Here is a 24,829-nt window from a genome sequence, read left to right on the forward strand (position 1 = left end):
ACCTGGAAAGCCCAGGCAGGTTTGGAGATTCTGCTGCTAGAGTGCCTTCTCATGATGTGTCCAAAGTATGACAGTCTCAGTTTTGTCATTTTTGCTTCTAGGGAAAGCTCTGGCTTGAATTCCCCTGAAATCTATACTAAAAAGCCCCATGACAGAGAGAGTTTTTTTGCCTCTTCAGGATCTTTGGTTGCAAGATGACAAACACTCCTTGGAAGGGTCTCCCTCTGAAGCCCTGTTGGGCATACAATCATAGTTTCACTGTACTTGTAAGTTCTTAAGATAGATTAAAGCAACAGCGAAGGATAACTCTAACCATGGTAAAGCAGGTTATCTGCAATGTCCTGGATCACTAAAAGGATAGAAAATCACCTACTTGTCTCTCAAAATATCTTTTGTCCAGACCTATCAGCTTCTTTAAGACAACCTTCAGTGACATGCTTTCTATACCTTTTATTGCTGCTAAAGGTTGTCCTGTAAATTCTGTCCAAATGCCTGTAGGGCTGGTCTCTGTGTGTGAAAAGTATTTGTTGTAAGACTTAATTGGATCAGCTACAAAAACCGCAAGCATCACTACAATTCTTCCTGGATTGGCAAACATAAATGGACAGACGAGGCAACAGAAGACAAGCTGATCTTGCCAGATAATGCTTGATAGGATGACCTCTCTGCTTGAGTGTCACTTTGAGTCATCTAATTGCTATGCACTGGAGCATGTTAGGACAGGCAAAACTGTTTTATCTGGGTGAGCTGTGAGGGAAGTGGAGGAGAAAGAATGTTGGCAAGCAGACAGTAGCCTCCTGCGATGCCCTGAGAGTGCCAAAAGGCTGGGCTCATTATGGTAGGCATTATCAGAACAGTGATGTGAAGGTAATTCAGGGATCTCCTACAGAGGAGGATGGCCTCAAATACTAGGGGAGGCATAACATGAAGCCCTATTGCATTCAGATGTGATGGGACCACTCTAGGTATTACCAATTGGGGAGCAGACATAGGTCAGTCTCGCTGAGGTCAGCCTAACCTGAAGAGAGTTCTACCCCAGAGTGCTAACTTGGATATTGGACAGCAGGAAGTGGACATCCTCAGAATCACAGGGGAGAAAATACAAGTTTTCAGACCCTTATGGCTTTAGTATTCAAAGGCCATATTCTGGGCCTACCAGAACAATATATGCGTGTGTATGTATGTAAGTATGTATGCAAAGGTTATGCTTCCTGTTCATGGCTCCGTCTCTTATTTTATTATTATTTTCAAGCGACAGGATCTGGGCATTCAAATACTAAAGAGGTGCAGCAAGAGGGCCATCAGTTATGTGTTAACTGCCAACTCCAGGATGGAGGGTGGCCTTGGCAGGGTGGGCCTGATAGATCCCTAGTGGCCAAAGCTGTAGCCACACCTTATATTTCCCCAAATGCAATGCCTTGGAATTTTCATGAACTATCTGGCCAGCTGTCATAAAAACCATGTTGACTGTCAGTTTTTTGACCCACAATTCTACAGAACAACGTATCTTCTAAAGTGCTGCATTTGGTGGCCTTGTCAGCACCCAGCATGGAGGCCCTAGCAGGCATCACCATAAGCAATGGGCCCTGGCACCTGCCCAAGTAGTGATATAGGACATTTTAGTATGTGGACTCTGTTGATGCCTTGCACCACAGACTGGGTTGCAAGGTTCTGCTACAGCCCAGTCTTGAACAGCCTGACAGAAATAGGTCAGCTTCATGGAAAGCTCCAGGTGGAAGCTAGGCCAGCTTATCTGTATGTTGCTCCTGACAAGGAGCAGTTCAAGGCTTAGTCTTAAATAAGGATGTGGATGCATTTGGTTGGTGGCTTCTCCTCCATATTGAGTGAAGTTTTGCCTCTAAATGGGTGGGGGGGTCTGTTTTTGAAATCTCATATTCTGACAGTATGGAAATAATTGTGACGTGCTAGTTTTCTTGCGCTCCAAGTCCTAGGAACCTGAGGATGGTCATGCAACTTCCCACGGAAGTAAGGAAGCCAGTCCCTAGAGTCCTTCTAAAGAAATAGTCCCAGGGAGTTGACACCTTTACACAGCAGATAATTTTCCCTGAACTATTCACTCTGGAAAGATGAGGGTTGGGATTCCTGATCCACGACAAGGAATGTGTTTGTTTAGGGACTAGCAGACTTACCACTTTTACATTTCTGAAGGGTAGTTGTCTACTTACTTGATCTGAAGTGGTTGCAGGAGAAGGACATTTAGTCTCTTAATTCTTTGACATGCACACCTATGTAAAAGTACCCGAAAGGAAGGAAGATCTACTGCTGCATATCTAGTTCTTTGGCTAGACGGTCAGAATTATTGCTAGTGGCACAGAAGGTTGCCACTTCCAGCTTTACTGAGCAGGCCGTGCCTTGGAAAAGGGCCCTGTGGTGGAGCCTATGATTTGTAGGCCGAAGCTCCTAATTCAGACACTGGATTCTGTAGGTAGTTCCAGAAAAGCTATCTGAGAGCCTGGAGGACAGCATTAGATGGACTGTACTGAGCCAACAGCCTGCATCTGTACAAGGAAGCTTCATGTATTGAGGTTCAGAAGGGAAGATGAGTCTTCTAGTCCCCACAGTTAAAATCTAACAGGTCTTATCTATGCTTAAACATTTCTATGCCATTCAGGCTCACGATCACTAACTGGGTAAAGGAGAGAAGCCATTTTATCAGTGATGGTGTGCTGGGAAGATAAGATGCCCATGCACTCTTGAGAAAAGGCAGGTATCGTAATTTCCTATAACAAACATGCAGTAATATGGCACTCATTTGGAAAGGCATTTGGATTTATTGCTTACAGCTACTCATGCATCTAGTGTGACTTCCTGGCTGTGAGCTTCAGACCCTCTCATAAGTGCAGTGCTTTGGACCATGTATTCCTACAAATTTGAGCCCTACTCTGGTCTTTAAGGGTGGCATAGAGCTCTTTTAAAATGCTGGAACAGTGCTATTTTCATTTCTAAGCAAGGTATCTTTATGTCAGGCTTGAAAAAGGGCAAAATAAATCCCTATATCTCACCAGAAGACTGCAAAGAAACCAAACAAAGCATTAAACTTTCATAGACATCAATAAAAAGAACTGTGGCTGATTTTAACAAGACTTCTCTGTGTAGTTCATTTGATAAGAATACGTGACAGTAACAACTGAAAGTATATTAAAATCCTTTTATATTCTATGTTCCATTTTTAAAAAACAAATCTATTATGCCTTACCTTGAAGTAGAAGCAAATAGAAATACATCAATAGCCATCAACAGCTAAATTTCAGATTCAGTACATTACTTTGATGAAGTAGCTCCAGAAAACTTGACACTGAGCCAAATCACTCAGTAATTTCTTATAAAGACTACATGCCACAGAGTGCTTTGTGAGGCATAGATTAGATCGCTAAATACCCTTGGAACGAAACTGAAAATACCCTCCTATTCAAGTCAGGTGCTGGTGTTTTCTGTCACATGCAAAATAAGGGGCTGTTTTTGCCAGCTATTTCATGCTGAAGAGTGGCTGCAGCATTAAACTAACGCTAACACTTAAAGGATAGAACATTGTAGGGAAGTCCATAAGCCCCCGTAAGATGAAAATTTGGGGTGAGGTCAAGTGTCATCAAACACATCTCAAGATTTCTGGGTAGAGGAAGTCTGCTTTAGAGAGATACTAGCTAGTTAAAAGGACCCCATTTGCAAACATGAAAAGGCAGTCAAAAGTTATCTTACTTCCAGAAGACCAAAAAGGTACCTGGCTTTCTCCGTGACTCCCATTTGCTGATGAACATCGATGAATTCCATCAGCTGCATCTGCAGAATGCTCTCCTTGCCTTCCACCTGCTTCACAAAATCATGTTGCAGCAGATCAGACACTGTGGGGCGTTTCTCATAATCTTTTGTCAAACACCTGGACTAGCAGAAAAGAACAAGTGTTTGGAAATACAATTATGAACTGCAATCACCAGTGAGTCATATACAAAGTCCTTTCACCTATACAAAGACACATCTTCATGAGAAGATCTGGAACAAGAATACTATGGCAGTGTAATCACATAATTTACCAGTCCTTCACCCTTCTTTATACATCCACTGAACTAACGAGAGCAGCAGTCTTTAGGAGTGGACCCATACCATGTTCCCCAGTCCAAAGGAAGAGGTGTGTGATATACCAATTCTCAGGGGAACAAAGCTTCTGTGTCCAGCAAAACAAGGATTCATCCCTGCTCATGCTGAGCCTACTGTTACATCTCTAGTGGGTATTCTGTACTCACACATATAGGCTGGAAACCTGAGATGGCCCCCACAGTCACCTATGCCCTTCAGCAGAGTCCTGCTCATGGGATATTCCTGCTAGTGGCAGTGAGGTGACCTTCACTAATTGCCCCTTCCCTGTGTAGCCTCTTGCCTGCCTCACACCCTGAAAATATGCTCCAAAGAGTCTGGAGACCCTCCAGGAGAGACAGAAGGGCTGCATGAAGTGGACATTGTTTCTTCCTTCCCTTCCACTGGAACAATCCTCCATAATCTTGGCCTGATCTGGGAATGAAAGAAACCCTTCTATTTTCAGAAGCCTAATTAGGATCAAAGCCAGAGTGAAAACATGGGCATAGTGCATGGGAAATAGTACAGAAGAGTCCAGGGACAGCCACACGGCTGAGGCAAGGCAGGTCTGTGTGTGGCCTCCATTTCGGTGGGAAACTACCTTGTGTTCTATGACTGAAGAAAGGTCAGAGATAGTGTATTAACTTTTTTAAAAATTACAGAAATATGTCTCACTCATAATCTCTAGGAACTGAAGCTTGTTCCATATTTTCCATACAGCAGATCCTTTATAAGTTAATGTAACCAATACTCCTGTTTATCAGAACATCAGAATGTTTGATTCTTTCTGAGTAAATAAGGTGACATTGTTTTAACTGCATTCTATACATTTACACATCGATTTATTTTTAAATGGCTTGATTGTCACTCACTTGCTGATAAAGTCATTGAATTCAGATGACCATATCTCTGGCTGCCTTAGTGTTGGTGGTGGGTTTCTGTAGAAGGTAGCATTAAAAAAGGTTAATACATAAAATATCAATTGTTTCAAAAGTATTTTACAAAAAAAGAGTAAGAGAATTCCAATAGAATAATGACTATGTGGAAGAACCTTTAAAAAAATCCTCTAGTTTAAAAGGAGCATTGTTTAGAAAAATACAATGCACCACTGATTGTCTTAATGTTGCAAAGGCTTAAGAAAAAGTGGATTTTAAAATTACTCCCAAATAAATCAAAAGTGCTGTAATTTTCCAGCATTCCAAGAAAATGATATGGCTAATGGCCTATTCATCATTATTTATGTATCAGGACAAGTTCCTCGCAGTTGTAAAAGCAGTAGACTTTACAATTCTTTGGGTTCCTTAACACTGTCAGTATTAGAGAAAAAGATTACTTCTAATCCCCCCAGGATCACAGTCTGTTCTGCCTACTGGTCAACTATTCAACCTAACTTCATTATCTAATAGTCCTCAATTCTGCTTGGCTCTTTTAACAATCTGGAGCCTAAAGTTCATGTTGCCAACTTCCAGTTCTGTGTTACACTAAGGGAGATAATTAACTGAGGCAGTACCTTGGTATTTTGAACAGAGCTCTCATGGGATGCAAATCAGCCAAAGGTGGATCTCCATCACCTAACTCTATGGCAGTGATACCCAAAGACCATGCATCACATCTGGCATCGTAAGAACTATCCAGCTGTTGCTCGCATGCAATCACCTGTTAAGGAAGGAATAAACAAGTATAGGAGACCAACAGTTCTATTAGATAGGAATTTTGCAACTAGGGATGGATGAGGATTTTGTTTTTTGAAACTTCATGTGTACTTCCCTAGGCTAAAGTGTGGATTAGAACATAACCTCTTATTTTTACCCTTCCCTGAGTTTTGTGATATAACTCTTGGATTTAAAAGCAAAATTCAAAATGCATATTTTAAAATAACATGCACATAAAATTTATTATTTTCAGATGAGTGTACCTAAATGACTGTTTTAGATTAAAATGCATGCAAGATATGCATTTTGTGAAAAATAGTATTTAAATGTGAATCTTTGCTTTAAAAAAATAACAGACTGATATAGATATAGAACAGAAGAAACATATTCAGGAACACACATGAAACCAATCCATCTCCATTGATGGACTGATCCATCCCTGTGAAACTCTTATTCACCTTCTCCAGTGAAGCAGTCAAAACAACCATTTTATGCTATGATGTGTGAAGTGGAAATATTCAGAAAGTTAAGCTTTTAATTCTAACAGTACTCCCATCTTCCATGCTGCCTGAGAAGGGAAGCCAGGCAGAAGGAAAAAGGCAACAGTGAGATGGAGACACCTCAAATCATGACCGTGTGCTACAGGCATTCACAAAGGGTGAGTAGAAGTGCCCACCTGTACTTCTGGAGCTACTGTCACAGGAAGAAAGTGTTGGCCTTAGCATCTGAAAGGAATTCAAATAACTTCCTTCAGGACTGGTGCTGATTTCACACACTCAGGGGTGGCAGCTGGCCACTCCATCACATTGCAGGGATGGGGTCCAAGGAGGCTGAGATATTTGATGTTCCTCAGCACTTGGGGTTCAAGTACTGCCTAAAATAGGGGAGTGGAACCACTTTCAGACTGAAGGATGAAGGACATTTTAGAGGAGTGTTTGCGGAATGCATTCCAGTGGGGGGAGAACTGAAGGCAAAAGGGTTAGAGGTAAAAATTCCAACAAATGCCAGTGCAGAGCTCTTGATGCTTGTCTCAAACCTTCATGGATGTGTTTCATCCTTTCAAGCAGGGACAAATGGCACAAAAGCTGGGAAGCTATCAAACAAGCAGTACCTGCCTCCACCTTCTGTGCATTTCTGCAGTCGAGGGCCATGGCTTGAGGTGTCTCATTCTCACTAGGGGGAGGGGCACAGCCATCAGGGGATCCAGGAGGTCCAGAATGGGGTATGCTGACATACAACCTTGGTGTATGCTGCCTTCTTAAGCTTGGCCTGAGTAACTTGAGACCCACCAAGGGCTCAGAAAGATTCCTCTTGCTGCTGCCTACCGGTACTGCAAAAACCGTGGGGCTGAAGAGCAACCACCACCAGGCCGGTGTCTATGTGTCCTCCTCTTACCTTGAATGCTTTCACATTCAAACTGGCTTCAGACCATAGCTTGCTGGTTCAAATATAAGGGCAGCTACAGTTTGCTTGAGTCAGGAACTAACTAAATGAGCTTGAGAAGGGGAATATGAAGGGGACACAATACATTTCACCGTTTACATGCAACCTTCTTCTAGCACTGAACCATCCAAATCCTTACATATTTGGGTATGCATCAGTCAGCAAAACCTGAGCTCACAGAAGCCCTCCATCTTGTAACTCATTCTCACCTGAGTCCTTATCAGATGGTGAGCTTTGTTTTCTTAATTTCAGATGGAAATTCATGCACATTTTCCAAATAGGCACATCAGTTGTGTGCATGTTTGGAATATATACATTCTTTTCTCATTGATCAAAGCATTTTTCAAGGTATCCAATTTTATGTGCATTTTTCAGAGGCATACAATTTTTCAAGTGCATTCCTCAAATCTATGTGTGCTATAAAACCCATGGGGAGGGACATGAATCATACTTCAAGCATGGAAATGTTTGATTTCAACCACATATTGCATGTGAGTCTGTTTAGTCCACAAGGTGCAAAGTATGTAAATCCTGGTTTAAAATGAATGAAATTAATTTCTCATGCATTGCCAGAGATGCTCACTGAAGCTGCTCATTTGAAACTAACAGGTCTCTATGCTTCTTCCCTACTTAATAATCCCACAGTCCTTAGCAGGAAATAAGCAACAAAAACTAACAGACTGTTTGTTAAATGTCTCTTTGGCTATACATTCCAGTACCTATATCCTTTCATAAAATCCTGTGAGATGTTTAATCACATGTTTGGTTTAGCAGTTTTCATAAGGACACTGAACAGATTTGTTTATATCTTTTCAAGGGAAATTTACATGGGAAAGATGGCATGCACAATTATGATCTGAAGAGATAAATGTAGTATTAAATATGTGCCATGAATTTGATAGCTGACAGTATTACGACAATTTTCTCTGACAGACCTAAAAACACCGAATCTTGCTGTTGTGCTTATAAACATTCAGGTTACAAAGCACAGAACCACTGACATTTCATGTAGAGGAAGAAAGTCCCTTCAGTGCAAGGTAGTTATTTTATTATGAGTAGTAGCCAAATACCATCCTGACCATATTTTATTTTAATAATGTAGCACTGATCAAAATGTAAAGGCTTTTTCTACAAAGGCCATAAACAGAACTAGAAACATGAACAGGAACATAAAAGTGATAAGCCGAAAGAGCAGCAGAGAAGCACAAACAGCCAAGAAGACCCCAAGCTAAGAATGAATAAAATGCCATCTAACCTCAGGAGCCATCCAAAACGGAGTCCCTACTGAGGTATTCCGACGGAGACGACTGCTGGTCAACTGAGCCGATACACCTAATGGAAAGAGGCACATTAGCACCAGAGCAATGGCTATGCTTCAGGAATTCCATCCAGGCGATATCCGCTCTTATTATTCCCATACTCATCTCCCAACACAGCGTTACTTGTTCAGAAGCCCAGCAGCATGTTTAGGACTTTGCGTCCAGCAGCACGGCCTTGCCATGTAAGCTGGTAAATACCCCCCTTGCACATTCCGCACTTCCTCCACTCCAGTGGCTTGAAAGGGGCTTGAATTTAGTTCCAAATGAAGGTTTTTACAGGCAGCCGAACTGCACATTGTTTGGATGGATGATTACAGTATTCTTGTATCCTTTTCTTAGCAGCAGAAGGAAGCCACAAAGAGCATTTGAGAGATTCAAAATACCCTTTTATTTAAAGGTACTTTCTTTAAAGAAACACATCAGTACTACTCTTTTTAAAGGCATTGTTTAAAAAAAAATAATAGCTTTATGATGTGTTTATTCATTTCAGCCTCAGAAAGTACTTGAATCAGATTCATCCTTCTTCCTGAGATACAGTAAAGGACGAGATTCAAACACTTTTAAATAAATAAATGGCATATTAAAAAGCATGTGAGATGTATGTCCTGAACATGAGTAACTGTTATAGTGTGACATTCTACTTTTCTGCTAGCGAGGTGACTGGTTGAGGTATATCTAAACGTGTACGTCACAGAAAGTGCATTCACAGAAATACTAAACCCTGCAACGCCACCCATGTCAGTGCTTTGCAAAGCTTTGAGTTGCAGGAAATTCTTATTCTGTTGCGTTGTCTAGTGCAGACCACCGGGCCATCCCAAGCAGCACTGGAGCCTAGGCCAGGAATGCTACCTTTATGCTTCTTGAATTCCATTTCTTATTCTCACAATTATGTTCCAACACAGCGTTGCTCTTGACCCTCATTTTCCCAGTGAGGTCCTGAGTTACTGAAACTAGCCAGGTATGAGGAATCAGTACAGGGCTGGGAATCCACTGAATTCCCTGGGCGCAGCCCCACAGCCCAGAGTCCAAGCTCCTGCTGAGTGCGCCGAGTGTTCATGGGGTGCTCACAAGGAATCAAGCTGCACATGCAGTGCAGGCAGCACCTCCCTTGTATGTGGGGAGAAGGCCCGCAAATTTATTTTCTTCTTGGCCAGGTGAAGACATACCTTTTAAATAATAATAATAATACTTAGCCCTGTGAATGCTGGTGGCCTTTTTATATTATTGTTATATTGATGTTTTAATCTTTTAATTGTTTTGATATGTTTTAAATATGCTGTTATTTAAAACCTATTAAATGGTTTTAAATAAACACATATTAATGTGTTGTTTAATATGTTTCTGTAAGTCGCCCAGGAAGGCCTTTTGGCAGTTATAGGCAGCATATAAATATGTGCATAAATGGATGGATGGAGAAATGGCGGCTGCTCCTGACACCAAAGACGGCTGGCCACAGGGCACTCGGTTGTGCGGGTCTCTCCCGGAAGGCAGCCCCACCCGTCCACTGCTGAAGCAGTAGCTTTCCTCTTCTATGCCAGGTCTTGCTGCCTTTTGGGTGGCTGCTGACACAAAAGAAGGTTTGGTTGTGCAAATGGGGCTCTGTGAGCATTCACGGCCTCCCTCTCCGCTCAGCTTGCTTTGGAAGACTGGCCTACGAGGAAGCCCGCAGATGCTTAGAGGGATGGATTCCGACAGGGCTCATTTGAACCTAATGGAGACTCTTCTTGCTGGTGGGAGGAGAGGAGTGGGAGCGGCTGGGAGCGGCTGGGTGGCATGAGCGAGTGGGCTGTCAGAAAAGATAAGTCACAATTCCTCAAAATGTTTCCCTACTGCTTTGTGTGAAGATGGTCAAGAAAATGTCTCAGAGAGGGGCACCACGACAGAAAATGCAGCCTTGTGCCAATATTGGAAGGCAAAGAAATTATTCTATCTTTTCCACACACGGGAATGACATATGTATGATTTGGAGAGAAGAACTTTCCATACTTGGCTGCAACCTATAGATGCTGCTGCTGAATTCACTTCACTTGCTTAGGCTGGGCAAAAGGACTTGGACTATCATGCTAATGAAATGGCAGTGACTGAACTCTTATCATGCTACATTGTCTGATTTCATTACCATAAAATATTTCACAGAGAAAAGGTCAAACATAAAACTAGCATTAATTTTCAGCAGATGTACAGTTGAAATCACACCCCACTTTAATCTAAGCTGCCAAAAGGAATGAGAACCTTTAAGGACCCTGCCTGGAGTCAACTAAAGGCAAATTTTAATCATAGCACGTTTTTTGTATGGCCTATTTTTTAAAATGTATCATTATCATCATCTTTATTATCCTTTTACTCTTGGCAGCAAGTTGGCATTTCAGTCTTCATTGTTGGTAGAACATTTCCTTAGGCTTTTGCATCTTACAAAAGGTTCCTGATGCCATGACACTTGGCAATTCTCTCTTTTTGCAGCTCATCAACCAGTCAAACATGAAACCAGACCGATTTGCAAGTTTTCTAATAATGGCAGTGTGCGAGAATTATTTTTGGAGGATATATATATAGCGTGTGTAATGGAGGGGAGAGATAGCGAGAGCACAGAGCCATATGGAGTGAAACTACAGAGTGTATCTTTCGTAGATAAAACATTCCTCGCACATCCAGACAGACACAGCTTCGCCCAGTTATTCAAGATTACAAGAGCCAAGCAGAATCCTACTTTCCCACAGTGTGATCCTGCATGGCTACAGGCCATGTGTAAATAAGGCAACCACAAAAATGAGACCACCCATTTGCAGTGCAAAGTTGTGCACTAGGTGGACAGTCATTTTACAGGACTGTGTGTGTAATGAGTGAGCAAGGCAACAGCAAGAATACTGTCCCCATATGTAGTGCAAGTTGTGTGATGACATTGTACATTTGGCATGCGCCTGATCATACGGCCGAATTGTGGCACACTGCAAACACACAGCACTCTCCCCAAACCTCCACTTTTCTGTCTGTTGTCAGCAGTGAATGGATTATTAACATTATTAACCTTGTCCTTCTCTTTCAGTCCAGAAAGCATCTGTGCAGCCGTTCTTGTATACAGGGGGTGGGGGTGGGGGTGGGGATATTCTGCAAAGGGATTGCAGGCAAGATGTCATTATCCCTACTGCTCTCTTTGTGAATGACCGGTTCTGCATCACCGTCCTCATCAGAACCCTGTGCTTTTTCACCGCTCACTTACTTACTTCCTGAGGCGATATCCCAACAAACGCGCCTCAGAAAACTAGCTCTTAAACCTCTCCACCCATTCGAGTCTAAAAAGTGATGCTGTACGTTCTTTCTAAGAGGCTACAGTTCTGCTTGCCCATTCATGATATCCAAACATGACACATGGGGCCATTCTAATGATGGGGCCATTATGAAAATGATGGAAGGTTTCAGTACAACTGTTTGCCTACGTGGAAAAGCAAAGGAGCCAAATACTCTTCAATGATCTCTGCTCTTCTTTTAAATATTTGCCAGCAGGTTCAGGACAAGTGGAAAAATGGATCAAATGAACAATTTCAACTAAGTCTGGACAACAGGGAAAGCGAATGTTTCACAGGTACTCAGTAGAGATGCTGTGGGTGCAAATTAAAGCAGATGGATAGGGAAGAGGGGGAAGTCGAACTCTCTCCTGCCTCTATTTCCCTTCTAGCCAGTTCACCTCTAGGGACCGCTTTTCCCAGTGTTGGAGACCCACAAGAAAAGAACCGGCTGGAATTTAGTGATGCTGCCTGTGTGTGTGTGTGCTGTATGGAGAGCTAAAGCACAAAGCAAAGAGCCCACTTCTCTCTACTCTCCTACCTAATATTAACTTGGCACTAATCTGACCCATACGCACAGGTCCGTTGCACCCACTCACACAGAGGTCCACAAGCTGTTTAAACGAATTATTTCAGTTCAGTGGAGTGAGTGGCATTCAGTGCTTGTGTCATGCCAATGTCAAATATTCTAAATAAAAAGCCAATTATCTCCCCCTCTGTTTCTCAGCCATGACTCACAGTGGAATTTTAGCCCCTGGGTTAGTCAAGCTGCTTGACACAACAAGCAAAGCTGTCCATTCCTGTTCTGTTGATTCATCCTGCTCTTTTGCTCTAGGGTGGGCAGAAGATAGCTCCAGATCCACTGGGAGATCCCTGGGTAATTTGCTGTAGATCTTCAAGGATTTCTGAATGCCAGCTGTTAACAATACCCCCACCCCCAATAAAATTGGGCTGCTGAAATAAAAAATCGGGGGAGACCAAGAATGGATTTTTGTGTGAAAGGCCCATAAGCTCAGTTCTGGTATTAAAAACTTCCTGGGCTGAGCTATGCTCAGACATATACTATTCAAAATTTATGTTCACTTCTTTTTCTCACCCATGTAATACCAGTTTTTAAAAAGGATTCCAGGAAGAGTCCAGGAAATTACAGGCAATTGGCTAGGTCCATTCAAGGTAAAATAGCAGAAAGTGTAACTAAAGATAAAATTATCAAGCACATAGAAGGCCAAGTCTATAAGGAAGTATCAATATGGCTTCTACAAACTGAAGTCCTATTTCACTAACTTCTTAGCCATGCTTACCAACTCTGGAGGACTAGACAGTCCTTTCTTCTGATCCAGCAGAGTTTGTTTTTTTGTTTTGTTTTGTTTTTTTTTTTGGGGGGGGTACGGGGAGGTGTTGCTTATGTTCTGTCATACTGCTTCTGCCTGTGCCCATGGGTGGCTCTGTGCTGGCAGAAACCACATCGGTTCACAGAAAGTACAACCCCTGATTTTTGCTGATCCCCCATCTGTAGCAGCTCCCATGCCCTCTTAAAAAGTTGGCCCTGTGGGATGGGAGACCCTCCAGAACAGTTGAGGCTCAAGAATTGAGAATTTCAATTTCAGAATTTCAGAGCAATTGGTCAAAACAGAAATATGTCATAGACTAAACAGATGATGAAGTCACTTGAACAAATATAGTTTAGGTATTGGTCCCAGTGTCTAATATTTAGACATTCTTATTGATTTTAAGAAAATGTACTGCAGTCGAAAGTTCTCTGGCAGTATTATGCTTTGTATCATATGCCCTTTATAACATCAACTTTGTATTTTAATTACCCCATATTAACATAAACATTGCAAACCCATGTTCATAACTGTCAACTTCATATTTAAAGTTCAGTCACCTCAGAAACTCCTCCACTTATAGTTTATTCTTTCAAATTAATTAGCAATTTCTTATGTCTTTGGCATGCATATATTACCCATTTTCTTTATCTTGCAGACCTAAAGCACTATGTGCATAATACAAAATAAAATTAACGAAGTTGCATTAAGTTAATGAAGAAAGGCAAACCTAATTCTTTGTGAATGGTGCTATCTGTGTGCCACATATGCTGCATTAAATAAGTCAAGGTTAAACAACATCACAGTAGATGAATTGTGAACATGAGCAGAATTTAACAAGTTAAATGAACCCAAGGCCCAGACTTGAGGGGAAATACACCCATGTTTTGAGACATACAATCTGATTACAAAATTTAAAAAAATGCACAGTGTTCATGAAAACTGGGTGCTATTGCAATGAATATAGAGAATCCAACTTTTGTCTATAGGTGGGGAAAGGGATCACATCATGTAAATCCCCATAACATACTTGTGGCACCTTTGGTTATCCCATAGCAGCCTTCTCCAACCTGGTTGCCACCAAACACTTCAGCCTGCAGGTCTCCAAATATTGGCATTTCAGCTGGTGCTGTAGTCTAAAACATTTGGAGGGAACCAAGTTGGGAAGGGCTACTATGGGATGGGTGAGCTTGGTGTCACAGGTGTATTATGAGGTTTACATGATGCGATATCCCTTTGGGGCTGGTTGTTCCATAGGGGATGCAGAGAGGAGGTACACCCTGATCTCTCTGTTGGGATCTTACTAGCCTGTCATGGAGAGCTTGGCATATTTGCAGCCTGGGAGATGCTTACCAAGCTTGCCACTTCACTAGTGTCTGAAAGAGAATAAATATCATAGCACAGAAGGCTCTGAACACGGGGTTAGCACAGGCCTGAAAGTGTGTGTCTGAGAGGGCACGGCAAAGCAGAGCTATAACAGTGGCATTGTCTAGCACAAGAGTTACAATTTGAAAGTGTCTGGAATGACTGCCAGAAAAACACTGTTGCTCAGAAAGAAATACACGAAATGGGCAGGTTATTAAAGAAGCGTACCATCCAGAGCATTCGCTTTGCAGTGCAAAATAAATTGGCTTAGCAGGACAAGAGAATATTATGTTCTGAAATTCAAAGGTACACACACTACCAAAAGAAGAAAAGCTAATTCTATTATCAATGGCCAATTAACTCATCTATAAACAGCAGCTGTAACATGTGATGTAAACTGGCAGTGCGCACATGCACACTGCCAGCAGATTTTGGCAAAGCCCAGTAGAGCAAACTTCTGAACTTAGACAACACTTAGGCCTTAAGAACCTGGGAGATTTGAGTTCCCATCCAATCTAGCCACAGAGTTGCTGTACGTCAAATTCCGTACTGGCACAATCTCGTGAAAGGGAAGCACCTGGGGCCACATGTGCACTATGGGGTTTTTAGGAAAATCTTTTCAGGTACTGTACCAATAATGGAAAATGAACCTAGCTGGCCTTGGTGTATCCAAAGATAAGTCCTGGTTTTTCAGCTTTAGTTCTCCAGTTTAAAGCATCCACATTGAACTAACTCACAGGCTTGTCATGAAGGCTGACAAGGCAGTGCCCCAATTCAAATCTTGTTTCCATCAGCCAAGGAAATATAAATGCCTTTGTGCCATGTACATGCACCACAGCCCCAAATCCAGCCCCTAACTTAGAATGTAAAGAACCATATTTACTAAAAGCACTGTGTATGTAACAAAAATCTGATGTTCTCCAGGGTAAATTTCATTGAAGTCAATGTCTGTACAATTCACAAACCAGCCCAGTTCATTTTTAGGTTGTCAAGCTTCGTGCCCTTAAAGGAGATTTTAAATGAATATTTGCACTGTCATTCAATGAATTCATGGTCAACTGGTGTCCTCCTGACCGATCCAATTCATTCCACATTCCTGATTTATTTAACAGTTGAATGAGGTGTTCTTTTGCTATTATGAATGGGACACTATCGCATGGAACTTGACCTAATTAAATCTGAGTGATATGGCCAGCCTTGTTAACATCAAGACCGCTTGAGCAGGCACAATATCCTGAGAGGCAAGAGATTTTCAAGACCTGGGCTTCCCCAACAAACCTGGACTGCCCCTGGAATTCAAAATAATCCAGATGTCTGTCTCCTACCCTTGACTAGTGTCTTACATTGAAGAATTATATTTAGCAGTAATGGAGTTTGTCATTTGTCATTACACATATATCCCTAATCTTCCACCATGGATCCCAGGACACCCAATGAGTTTCATGCCTGAATGGGGACCAGAATCTGGATCTCCAGAGTCCCAGTCCAACATTCTAACCACAACGCTCTACTCGCTTTCACCATCCATTGTTTTATGAGTACCAAAAGTATCCGCCTCTTAAAGCTTGACTTAAAATTGGGTCTTCACAGTCCAAACATTCTAAGTGGTAGATCAAAGTCACCCAATCTGCTTCATGACTGAGTGGAGTCTAGAACCCAGATCTTCCAACTCCTTGTCCAACAGTGCCATAACCAGGAGATTCCTAGAAACACATGTGAACACTCAGTTCCTATTGGTAAATGCACTATTGGTACATGCACAGAAAGAGAAGGGAGGTAATGTAGCTATGGTGTTTATTTTAATGTACACGCACACACGCACACACAGACACACACACAGGGGGTGCTAGGAAACATTATAGAGATGCAGTCCAATCAGGAAGGGAAAGAAGGAGAATCCACCTCAAAACCTCTGGTGTGGACCAATCAGGAAAAGGCATCTGATGTTGGCAGAGAACAGTACAGAACGGAAGATGATTTTTCTGGGATGTGTCATGAGATCGGGAGATGGAAGGCAAGCGTGGACATTGCATTTACAAGGAAACTACATGACTGCATGATCAGTAGGTTGAGGCAAAGACATGAGAACTACATCAGAAACGATGCAAACTTCCTTGTTGTGACCTGTAAACCTCCCCCCACATTATATATGTGTGTGCATGTGTGCATGCATGATTCCTTTAGGCCATAAGGATAGCATAACTTTGGAAGTGTAAACATAAATTGGGTACTTTTTATCATATGTGGTGGACTTGCGATAATGCGAAAAAGTATTGGATTAAAATACATAAATGGCTTGAGGAAATGTTACAAAAACCTTTAGCTTTTAAACCTGAAGTCTTCTTATTAGGCGTTATACCTGTGGACATTAGTAAACAAGAAATGTATTTGATTTTACATGTAATTACTGCAGCGAGGATTGCATTTGCTCAACAGTGGAAAAATGAAGAACTACCCACTGACGAACTGATTCTAAAAAAGATCTTGGATTGTGCAGAAATGGATAGATTGACTTTATCATTGAAGGAGAAAGAAGATACTGACTTCTATCAAACTTGGGACTCTTTTTATTATTGGCTAGAGAAACAGGACTTCGTATAGATTTAAATATGTTTTTAAGTTATCATAAATGGAAAAAAATGTGGGGGCTGACCCAGCAGGCCCGATGTTTTTGATGATTGATGTTGTTTTTAGTTTTTCTTTGTTTTTAGGATTATAATTTCAAATAAAACTTATCAGAACGAGAAAAAAAAGATAGCATAACTTACCAAAATCCACAAGTTTAACACCTCCCTCAGTGGTCAACAGGATATTATTTCCCTTGATATCACGATGGATGGTTTTGTTTTCATGCAAGTGCTGAAGTCCCTGAAAAGAAAGTTTACAGTTATAAAACTCCTTAATCTGCACAACCAAAAAGGAAGAAATCACAAACAAATCTGTGCACTGCCAGAGCAGAGTCTGATCGGGCAAGACAGGTAACTCCTACTTCTGCAGGGCTTCCTCATCCATTGCAGCTTTTATTCTGAGCTTTATATGAGATATTTATGGTGCTCCTCAGGGGTGAATCTATTTTGGGGAGTGAGTTCAGCACCATGAATAGCTCAGAAGCTGCAGTGGATAAGGAAGCTCCATCAACACAGGTGTCACCAGGTGCCCTGAGTATAAGTAATATATTTTTAAAATCTAATTCAGGGATACATTGGTGCTAATAATTCACCATATTAGTATTGTGTAAATTAGCCTTATCATTAATTTCTGGACAAAAGTATATACATCTTTAATGAATTAAACCCAGAATACCTTTGCCAAGTCAGTGGAACTCACATACTTTTAAGGCCAATCCTAAGAATGGTCATATGTGGATAGAAGAATGGGAATGTAGTTGTACCACTAAAGTCTGCCGTCCTATACCAGTTTGCCTGTGAGTCAGCCCCATTGGACTCAGGGGGACTTCCACCTGAGCAGATAGGCGTAGGACTGCACTGCACTCCAAACACAGTGCGTTATAGGCAAATATGTAAGATCGCAATGGCTAAACATGTCCAGTCTGTAGTTTGCTTTTTTATTACAAAGGCTTTGCACTGACATATATTGGCAAATGTTGACACATGCATTTATTTAAATGAAAGTTGTGTTCAAATGCAAGAAGTGCATGCTTAAGTGTATACAAAATGCTATGCAACTTTGTAACATTGCCTCCTCTAAGTAATAGAATGTACCTGCTCTGAGGCTGCAGGCATGTCGCTTTGTTAAAGATTCTGAATATCAGTATGAAGCAGTCCAGCTGGAAGAGGAAAATCCAGCCACCTGCTTGCTATCCTAAGAAGCTGAAATTCATACCGATAAATAGCGATTTTCAGAGCACAGAACCAGGACAGTGGCTGCTCTGCCCTGGCAGCTGGCTTGGGTTGAAAAACTGTTTGTGCAGTTTCCATTCATGTATTGTCAGTGGCCAAATTCAGACAAAAGACCACAATCCGCAATCCAGCCCAGAGGTGAGAGACCTTAATCTCCTTGAAATCAACTGATTATTTTAGCAAACGTAACTCTGTACCCAAACAGAGAGACAGAACTATTTATAAATGCTAACTTACCTTAAGGGCTTCATGTAAAATATAAGCGATAAGAACTTCACTCATTCTTTCGCCTCTCTTCAAAAACCCTTTGACAAGGTCAGTCACAGATCCCCCATTGCAAAGCTATATATAGAAAAGAAATTTTAAGAAAAAAGATAATTATCACATATTCTGCATTTCAGTAGATTAGACTCTTATGAAAAGGTTTGGCTGCTAATTTTTGAATGGGAAAAAATTAAATTATTTACTTTTGATCTCTCTCCCACAGCTCAGCAATAGACCATAGCAATTCTGCTTCAAAGAAAAGGAAAAATAAGATTTGTTTTCGCATTAGCATGATTATGACTGATGCAGGATCCTTGATCGGCTGGAATCACTCAAGGAAGAATGAATTGGCTATGGAGGGATCAGTCACTGGAAAATGCATTCTTGCTTTGCAAAATTAATACATATCTAGATAACAAAAAACAAAACCACAAACCTCTGCATACTTCTACTTAACAGTAATAATGAGGGTAGAATATGGAAGATGGAAATCAGTCGATTTTGGCAAGGAGAATCGAGATGTAGTGACAAGCTTTTGGGCCAGAGGTTTACGGCTTAGAGGCCCCACATGCATGGAGCAGACTGCTGGCTGAGAGGCCTTCACCGTCAGGGCTGAGGGCTTCCAGTCCCTCACTGAAAGGTTCCTGTGCCGCAGAAACATGCTTCCCCAGCCGGAGCAGAGTTGGCTCTCTTTCCTCCAGCTGCATCTTAGCATACCTGAGGATCTGCCTTGGACAACAGCCAGGCTCAGCCAGCTTGACAGGCTGCTCAGAAGGGCTCCCCGAGTGCCAAGCCTGGCTCAGGGTCGGCACTCCTGACTCTGTTAAACTCATCCTTATGCCTGAGAAAGTAAACTGAAGCATCCAGGCCCGCACAAGCAGGAAAAGACGCAGAGCACTTTCCCTTATATTAGTATAGTTGCTTGTAGCAAATAAGTGTTATTTTTGGCGTGGGTACAGGGAGCAAACAGCCTGAGGTGCCCTCCTTTGACACTCCAAATGTCACGCACCCACACACACCACGGCCACTGCCATGGTTACTATTAACCTTGCTCTATTTTCTTCACAGCCCGAGGCAAACCTCACGGGCTAAGTGTCCCTCCGATTCAATTTTTCTACTCCTCTCTCTATAATTAGTCACTGTGTCAACATTCTTTTCACCACGACTATCTCTGTGGTCGGAGATTAACGGCTAAGCATTTCTAGTCCCCCATTCCTCTAATCAAGGGTGTTGTAAGACACTTAAAAGAGACGGGACCCAAGCTCACAGGACACACATCTGCATGTGGTACTTTTACCCCTGCATGTAAATTTAGACCTAATTATTAGGATTCACTTAAGTATTACACACGGAAAAGCCAGTAAAACTACTTTAGCATCCAAATAATCTCAAAAAAAATATATGCCTCAGTTAATTTGCGCTCCCCCCAGATCATTCCAAAAAAGCTAAAAAGGTTTTTTCTCAGCTTAATTGTCATATAAGTAAACGTTTGTGGTAGTGGTGGTGTTGTAGGAAGGGAGTGTAAATCCATCACTCTATAGTTGCAAAACACTTTGAAAATCTCCCCATGCATGGCAATTAAGTTGAGGGGAAAAAGCCCATCCACAAAAATAAAATATGAGAGAGAAAATAAAGCATACACCAAGCACCTAAGCCAGTGATAGCAAATCTTTTAGAGACAAAGTGCCCAAAATGCAACCCAAAAACCACTTATTTATCACAAAGTGCCAACACTGCAATAAAACCTGAAAACTAAGGTTTTAGTTGAGATAAAACACCTAAAGCCAGTCCAATATACATAAACTCTTGGCAGCACACTGACCAGCCATGCGAAAGCAAAGACGAGTCACAGCTAATGAGTCCTAGCTCGTGAATTCTTCGCCTGTCACCGCTACTCCTTTCTGAGCATGCACATGGCCCCTATGTGCACTGTTATCCGATGCCTGGCTGCTAGGGTGATGTGGGAACGACTTGGCTCACATGCCAACAGAGAGGGCTTTGTGTGCCCGCTGTGGCACGCGTGCCATAAGTTCACCACCACTGTCCTAACACTACCCTAGTGCACTCCCCTAACCCTAATGTATGGCTAAAGTTCCATTGAAAAGAGGGTGGTTTTGAAAAAAACTTTCCTTAGGTAGCTTTTTCTCCACAGTTCATCAATTCTGCCCATTCTGAACACATTCCTACCATCAAAATCATGCCAGGACACCTCATTATCTAACCCTAACCCTAACCTGGAGCACTCCCCCAACCCTAATACAGGGCTAAAGTTCCACTGACAAGAGGGTGGTTTTGAAAAAGCCTTCCTTGAGTAGTTTTTTCTGCACAGCTCAACATTTCTTCCCATTCTAAACACATTCCAACCATCAAAATCATGCCAGGACACCTCATTTTTCTAACCCTACCCCTACCCTGGTGCAACCCCCAACCCTAACATAGGGCTAAAATACCACTGAAAGGGGGGATTTTGAAAAAGCCTTCCTTGAGTAGTTTTTTCTGCACAGCTCAACATTTCTGCCCATTCTAAACACATTCCAACCATCAAAATCATGCCAGGATACCTCATTTTTCTAACCCTAACCCTACCCTGGTGCACCCCCCCAACCCTAACATAGGGCTAAAGTTTCATTGAAAAGAGGGCAATGTTGAAAAAGCCTTGAGTAGCTTTTTCTGCAGAGTTCATCAATTCGGCCCGTGCTAAACACATTCCAACCATCAAAATCATGCCAGGACACCTCAATTTTGTAACTCCAACCCAATAATGGTGAACCTTTTAGAGACTGGGTGCCCAAACTGCAACCCAAAGCCCACTTATTTATCGCAAAGTGTCACTAGTGCAATAAAACTTGAAAACTGAGAAAAAACACCTCACAGACAGTCCAAGCAAAGGCAGCGCACTGACCTGCCATGCGAAAGCTGGGACGAGTCGCAGCTAATGAGCCATGGCTCGTGACGTCCTTGCCTGTCACCACTACTCCTTTCCAAGCATGCGCATGGCCACTATGTGCGCTGATTTCTGATGCTCGGCTGCTGGGGCGATGCTGGGGCGACTTGGCTTACGTGCCCACAGAGAGAGCTCTGCATGCCCACTGTGGCACACATGCCATAGGTTCACCAGCACTGACCTAAGCTATAGATCACTGACTTGCAGTCTTCCAGATTGGTTGGGACTGCAACTCCCATCAGCCCCAGCCAGCACAACCATGCCTGAGCTAGGCAAGGGTCTAGCAAATGAACTAACGGTGCAACCTCAGGCTTGTTTAGGCAGAACCAAATCCTACAACTCCTATCAGCCTTAGCCTGCCATGCAGAAACCCTCATCCTAACCATCATCTGAATTGTGAGCTAATTAAAAGGACCTCCCTTAATGAGCTACACAGATGGGTAGGACCATGGGAGCAAATGTATCCTTCCAATAATCTGGCTCTAGGCCATATGTAGCTTGAAAGGGTGATCAGCAGCACTTTGAACCGGGCCTGGAATCAGGCTGGATGACGGTCTGGTGGATCCGGCAGGGATGCTACATATTCCCCAGAAGACAGAGAATGTGGTCACAAACCTGACTGAAGTAACCCCTACCAGGTATATCATTTCAGTGGTATTTAGAGCGCCCACACTTAAAAGACAGAGAAGTCATGTAAGCCAGATATAGCTGAGGCAGAGCTGGACAAGCCTTCCAGATGCTTCAGCTCACAGTAAATGTCACAGTTTCCTCAACTGACTTTTCATTGATTTTATTGATTCTTGTATTGACATGTTCATACTTCAATTATCATTTCATATACTTTTAATTTTGCTGTGAATTCACCCTGATTGCTCTTTGTGGAAAAGGTAGGAAGCTCACTGAACAAGCAAATAAACACATTCAGGTTTTCTCAAGAGAACCTTGCTCTTGAGACAAACTCTCTACCAACACAACCTTCCCCTAAACAGATTTGCCTGGGAGTAGGTTACACTGAATGTAACAGATCGTGCTTTCCAGTAAGTGCACTTCAGACCCAAAACTAGAGATGGAAAACTATACATGGAAAAGGGGCTGTTAATTTTGCATAAACTAAAGTGTCCCCGCCAGGCAACCTCCAAATCTGGATACAGGTAAAAGTGAGTAATATGTAGCAGCAAAATATATGCTGCAATTAGAACAGGAGGGATAATAAGGCACTCCCATGGTAAGACATTGCAAATTACCAAAAGCTTATTTTTACAAGGGAGCATGAGTGATACAGAGCCTTGTAAAAGTATTCTCCTTGCTTGACATTTCCACATGTTTTTGTGATAGAGCCTGGAACTGAAATGGATTGAATTGACATCGTTACCACTTGATGTATACAAGATACCCAACAGTGTGAATATCAAACATATTTTTCTTGTGGCACTAAAGTAAACAAAAACAAACTGGCGCTTGGTTGTATAAGCACTTATCCGCCTAGTTACTATTTGGTAGAGGCGCCTTTGCCAGCAAAAACTGCTGCAGGTCTTCTTGGGGAAGTCTACCGGCCTCCCCATGCTGTTTGTCCATTCTTGCTGGCAAGACTCTCGAGCCCTGTCAGTTGGAAGAGGACGCCTGGTAACTGGCAACTTTCAGGTCTTGCAACAGATCTTCATTTGGATTGAGCTCTGGGCTTTGACTTGGCCGTTCTGAGACTGTCAGGTTGTTTTTAAACTACCCTGCTGTTAGTTTGGCAATGCGTTTAGGGTTAGTGTCCCCAGTCCCAAGTCTCTTATGGACTGAAGCAGGTTTTCCTCTAGTGTTGTCCTGAATCTGGTTCTCTCCACTTGCCCTCAATCCCGAGCACTTTCTCAGTCTCTGCCAAGGAAAAGCATCCCCACAACCTGATCCACCACTATTCTTCACGATGCGGATGAACACTGTGGGCCTTGAGCCATACACAGTGTCTCCAGCAAAACCAAGACGATCCAGTTTGATCTCATGAGACCAGAGGGGCCTTTTCTCCCATGCTTGCTGTGTCTCCTACGTGCCTTTCTGCCTAATCCAAATGGCTTTAATGGTGCTGCAGGGGAGTTGCATAGTTTGGGACTTGAAAACAAACAAACAAACCAGCTCTGATTGGTGCAAAATCAAAATAAAAGCCAGAAACAGTCCAAAAATCTAACATGCACTCTTTAAAACTGAAGTGCTAAAAAGCCTGGAAAAATAAAAAGTTTAAAAACCTGCTGCCAAAAAGGCTGGAACAGAGGTGTCAGGTGAGCCTCTGTGGGAAGGGCATTCCATAGCAATGATGCCTCCACTGAAAAGACTCTCTTGTTAATAGTCACCTGCCTCACCTCATTCGGGAAAGGCATGCAGGGACGAGCCTTTGAAGGTGATTTCAGAGTCAAGGCATATATGGAATGAGATGATTTCTAAGTAACCTGGGCTCCAGCTATTTAGGGCTCTGTAGGGTAATACCAGCACTTTGGATTGGGCCTGGAAACAGACTGGCAGGAAGTGCAGATCATAAAACACTGGCATAATATGACTAAGTCAGCCGCCCCCGTCTTCTGCCCTATTTCAGACCGGCTGACACTCCTGGACTATTTTCCATGGGCAAAGGATACGTACTTGGGAATGCACTCGGATAAGAACTATTCTTTTTCCAGGATGCCAGTCTTTAGCAGATGGCATGATGCTTCCATAGAGCAACAGAACAAAGTATTGTTTAATTAATTTTATTTCTTCCCAGACTGCATTATTTATTCATCCTTAGTGATTACAGTATTTCATAGTACACTGAGAACCCCACCTAACAAACCGAACAAGCCCTAACTCTGTGCCCCTAATCAATTTAACTCCTGTTACTGCATGCCAGTACAGATAGGAAGATCATGCACCATCTCTAGAGAAGATGCCTAGCTCTGGACTTTGTCAAGTTGCCAGGGAAGAAAAGATGTTGCTGTGGAATTACCCATAATAAAGCTTCTTAAGGTGAGCATGGTGCAGAGATGATTGAGGTGTGCAATTACTGGCATGATTACATTCATGAACATAACATTTTTCTACATGCAAGTGCCTAAAGTATCCCACATTTCATCCAGAAATCCAGAAATGCATAGTTCTTATCGGGATTGCTTTGCACCTTTGTTGTTTTAGTCAGCATGAGTGCTGGTGGAATACAAATCAGGAACTAAAATCAGAGATGTGGACTCATGCAGTTGCAGGAAACTTTGAGAGAATTGCATCTCCCATTGCTTCCGATACCCCTTTACGCTATGAGTGAGCATAATGGT

At 42.3% G+C, this 24,829-nt stretch overlaps 1 protein-coding gene across 2 annotated transcripts in view; it reads right to left on the reverse strand.

The window, feature by feature from the left end:
• MYO3A (myosin IIIA) overlaps window positions 1-24,829 on the reverse strand; it is a 105,160-nt gene that overhangs the window by 66,773 nt on the left and 13,558 nt on the right. The window contains exons 3-8 of one of the 2 annotated variants that reach the window (XM_044425270.1): window positions 18,575-18,679; window positions 17,246-17,345; window positions 8,440-8,516; window positions 5,600-5,745; window positions 4,962-5,027; window positions 3,740-3,895 (exon numbers count right to left, since the gene is read on the reverse strand). In XM_044425270.1, coding sequence (XP_044281205.1) covers window positions 3,740-3,895; window positions 4,962-5,027; window positions 5,600-5,745; window positions 8,440-8,516; window positions 17,246-17,345; window positions 18,575-18,679 — 650 coding nt within the window. Of the gene's footprint in view, window positions 1-3,217; window positions 3,302-3,739; window positions 3,896-4,961; window positions 5,028-5,599; window positions 5,746-8,439; window positions 8,517-17,245; window positions 17,346-18,574; window positions 18,680-24,829 lie in introns of those variants that run through there. The other variant, XM_044425271.1, reaches the window with a different exon arrangement.

Source organism: Varanus komodoensis, unplaced genomic scaffold (assembly GCF_004798865.1).
Source record: "Varanus komodoensis strain SLA01 unplaced genomic scaffold, ASM479886v1 scaffold15, whole genome shotgun sequence".
NCBI lineage: Eukaryota > Metazoa > Chordata > Lepidosauria > Squamata > Varanidae > Varanus > Varanus komodoensis.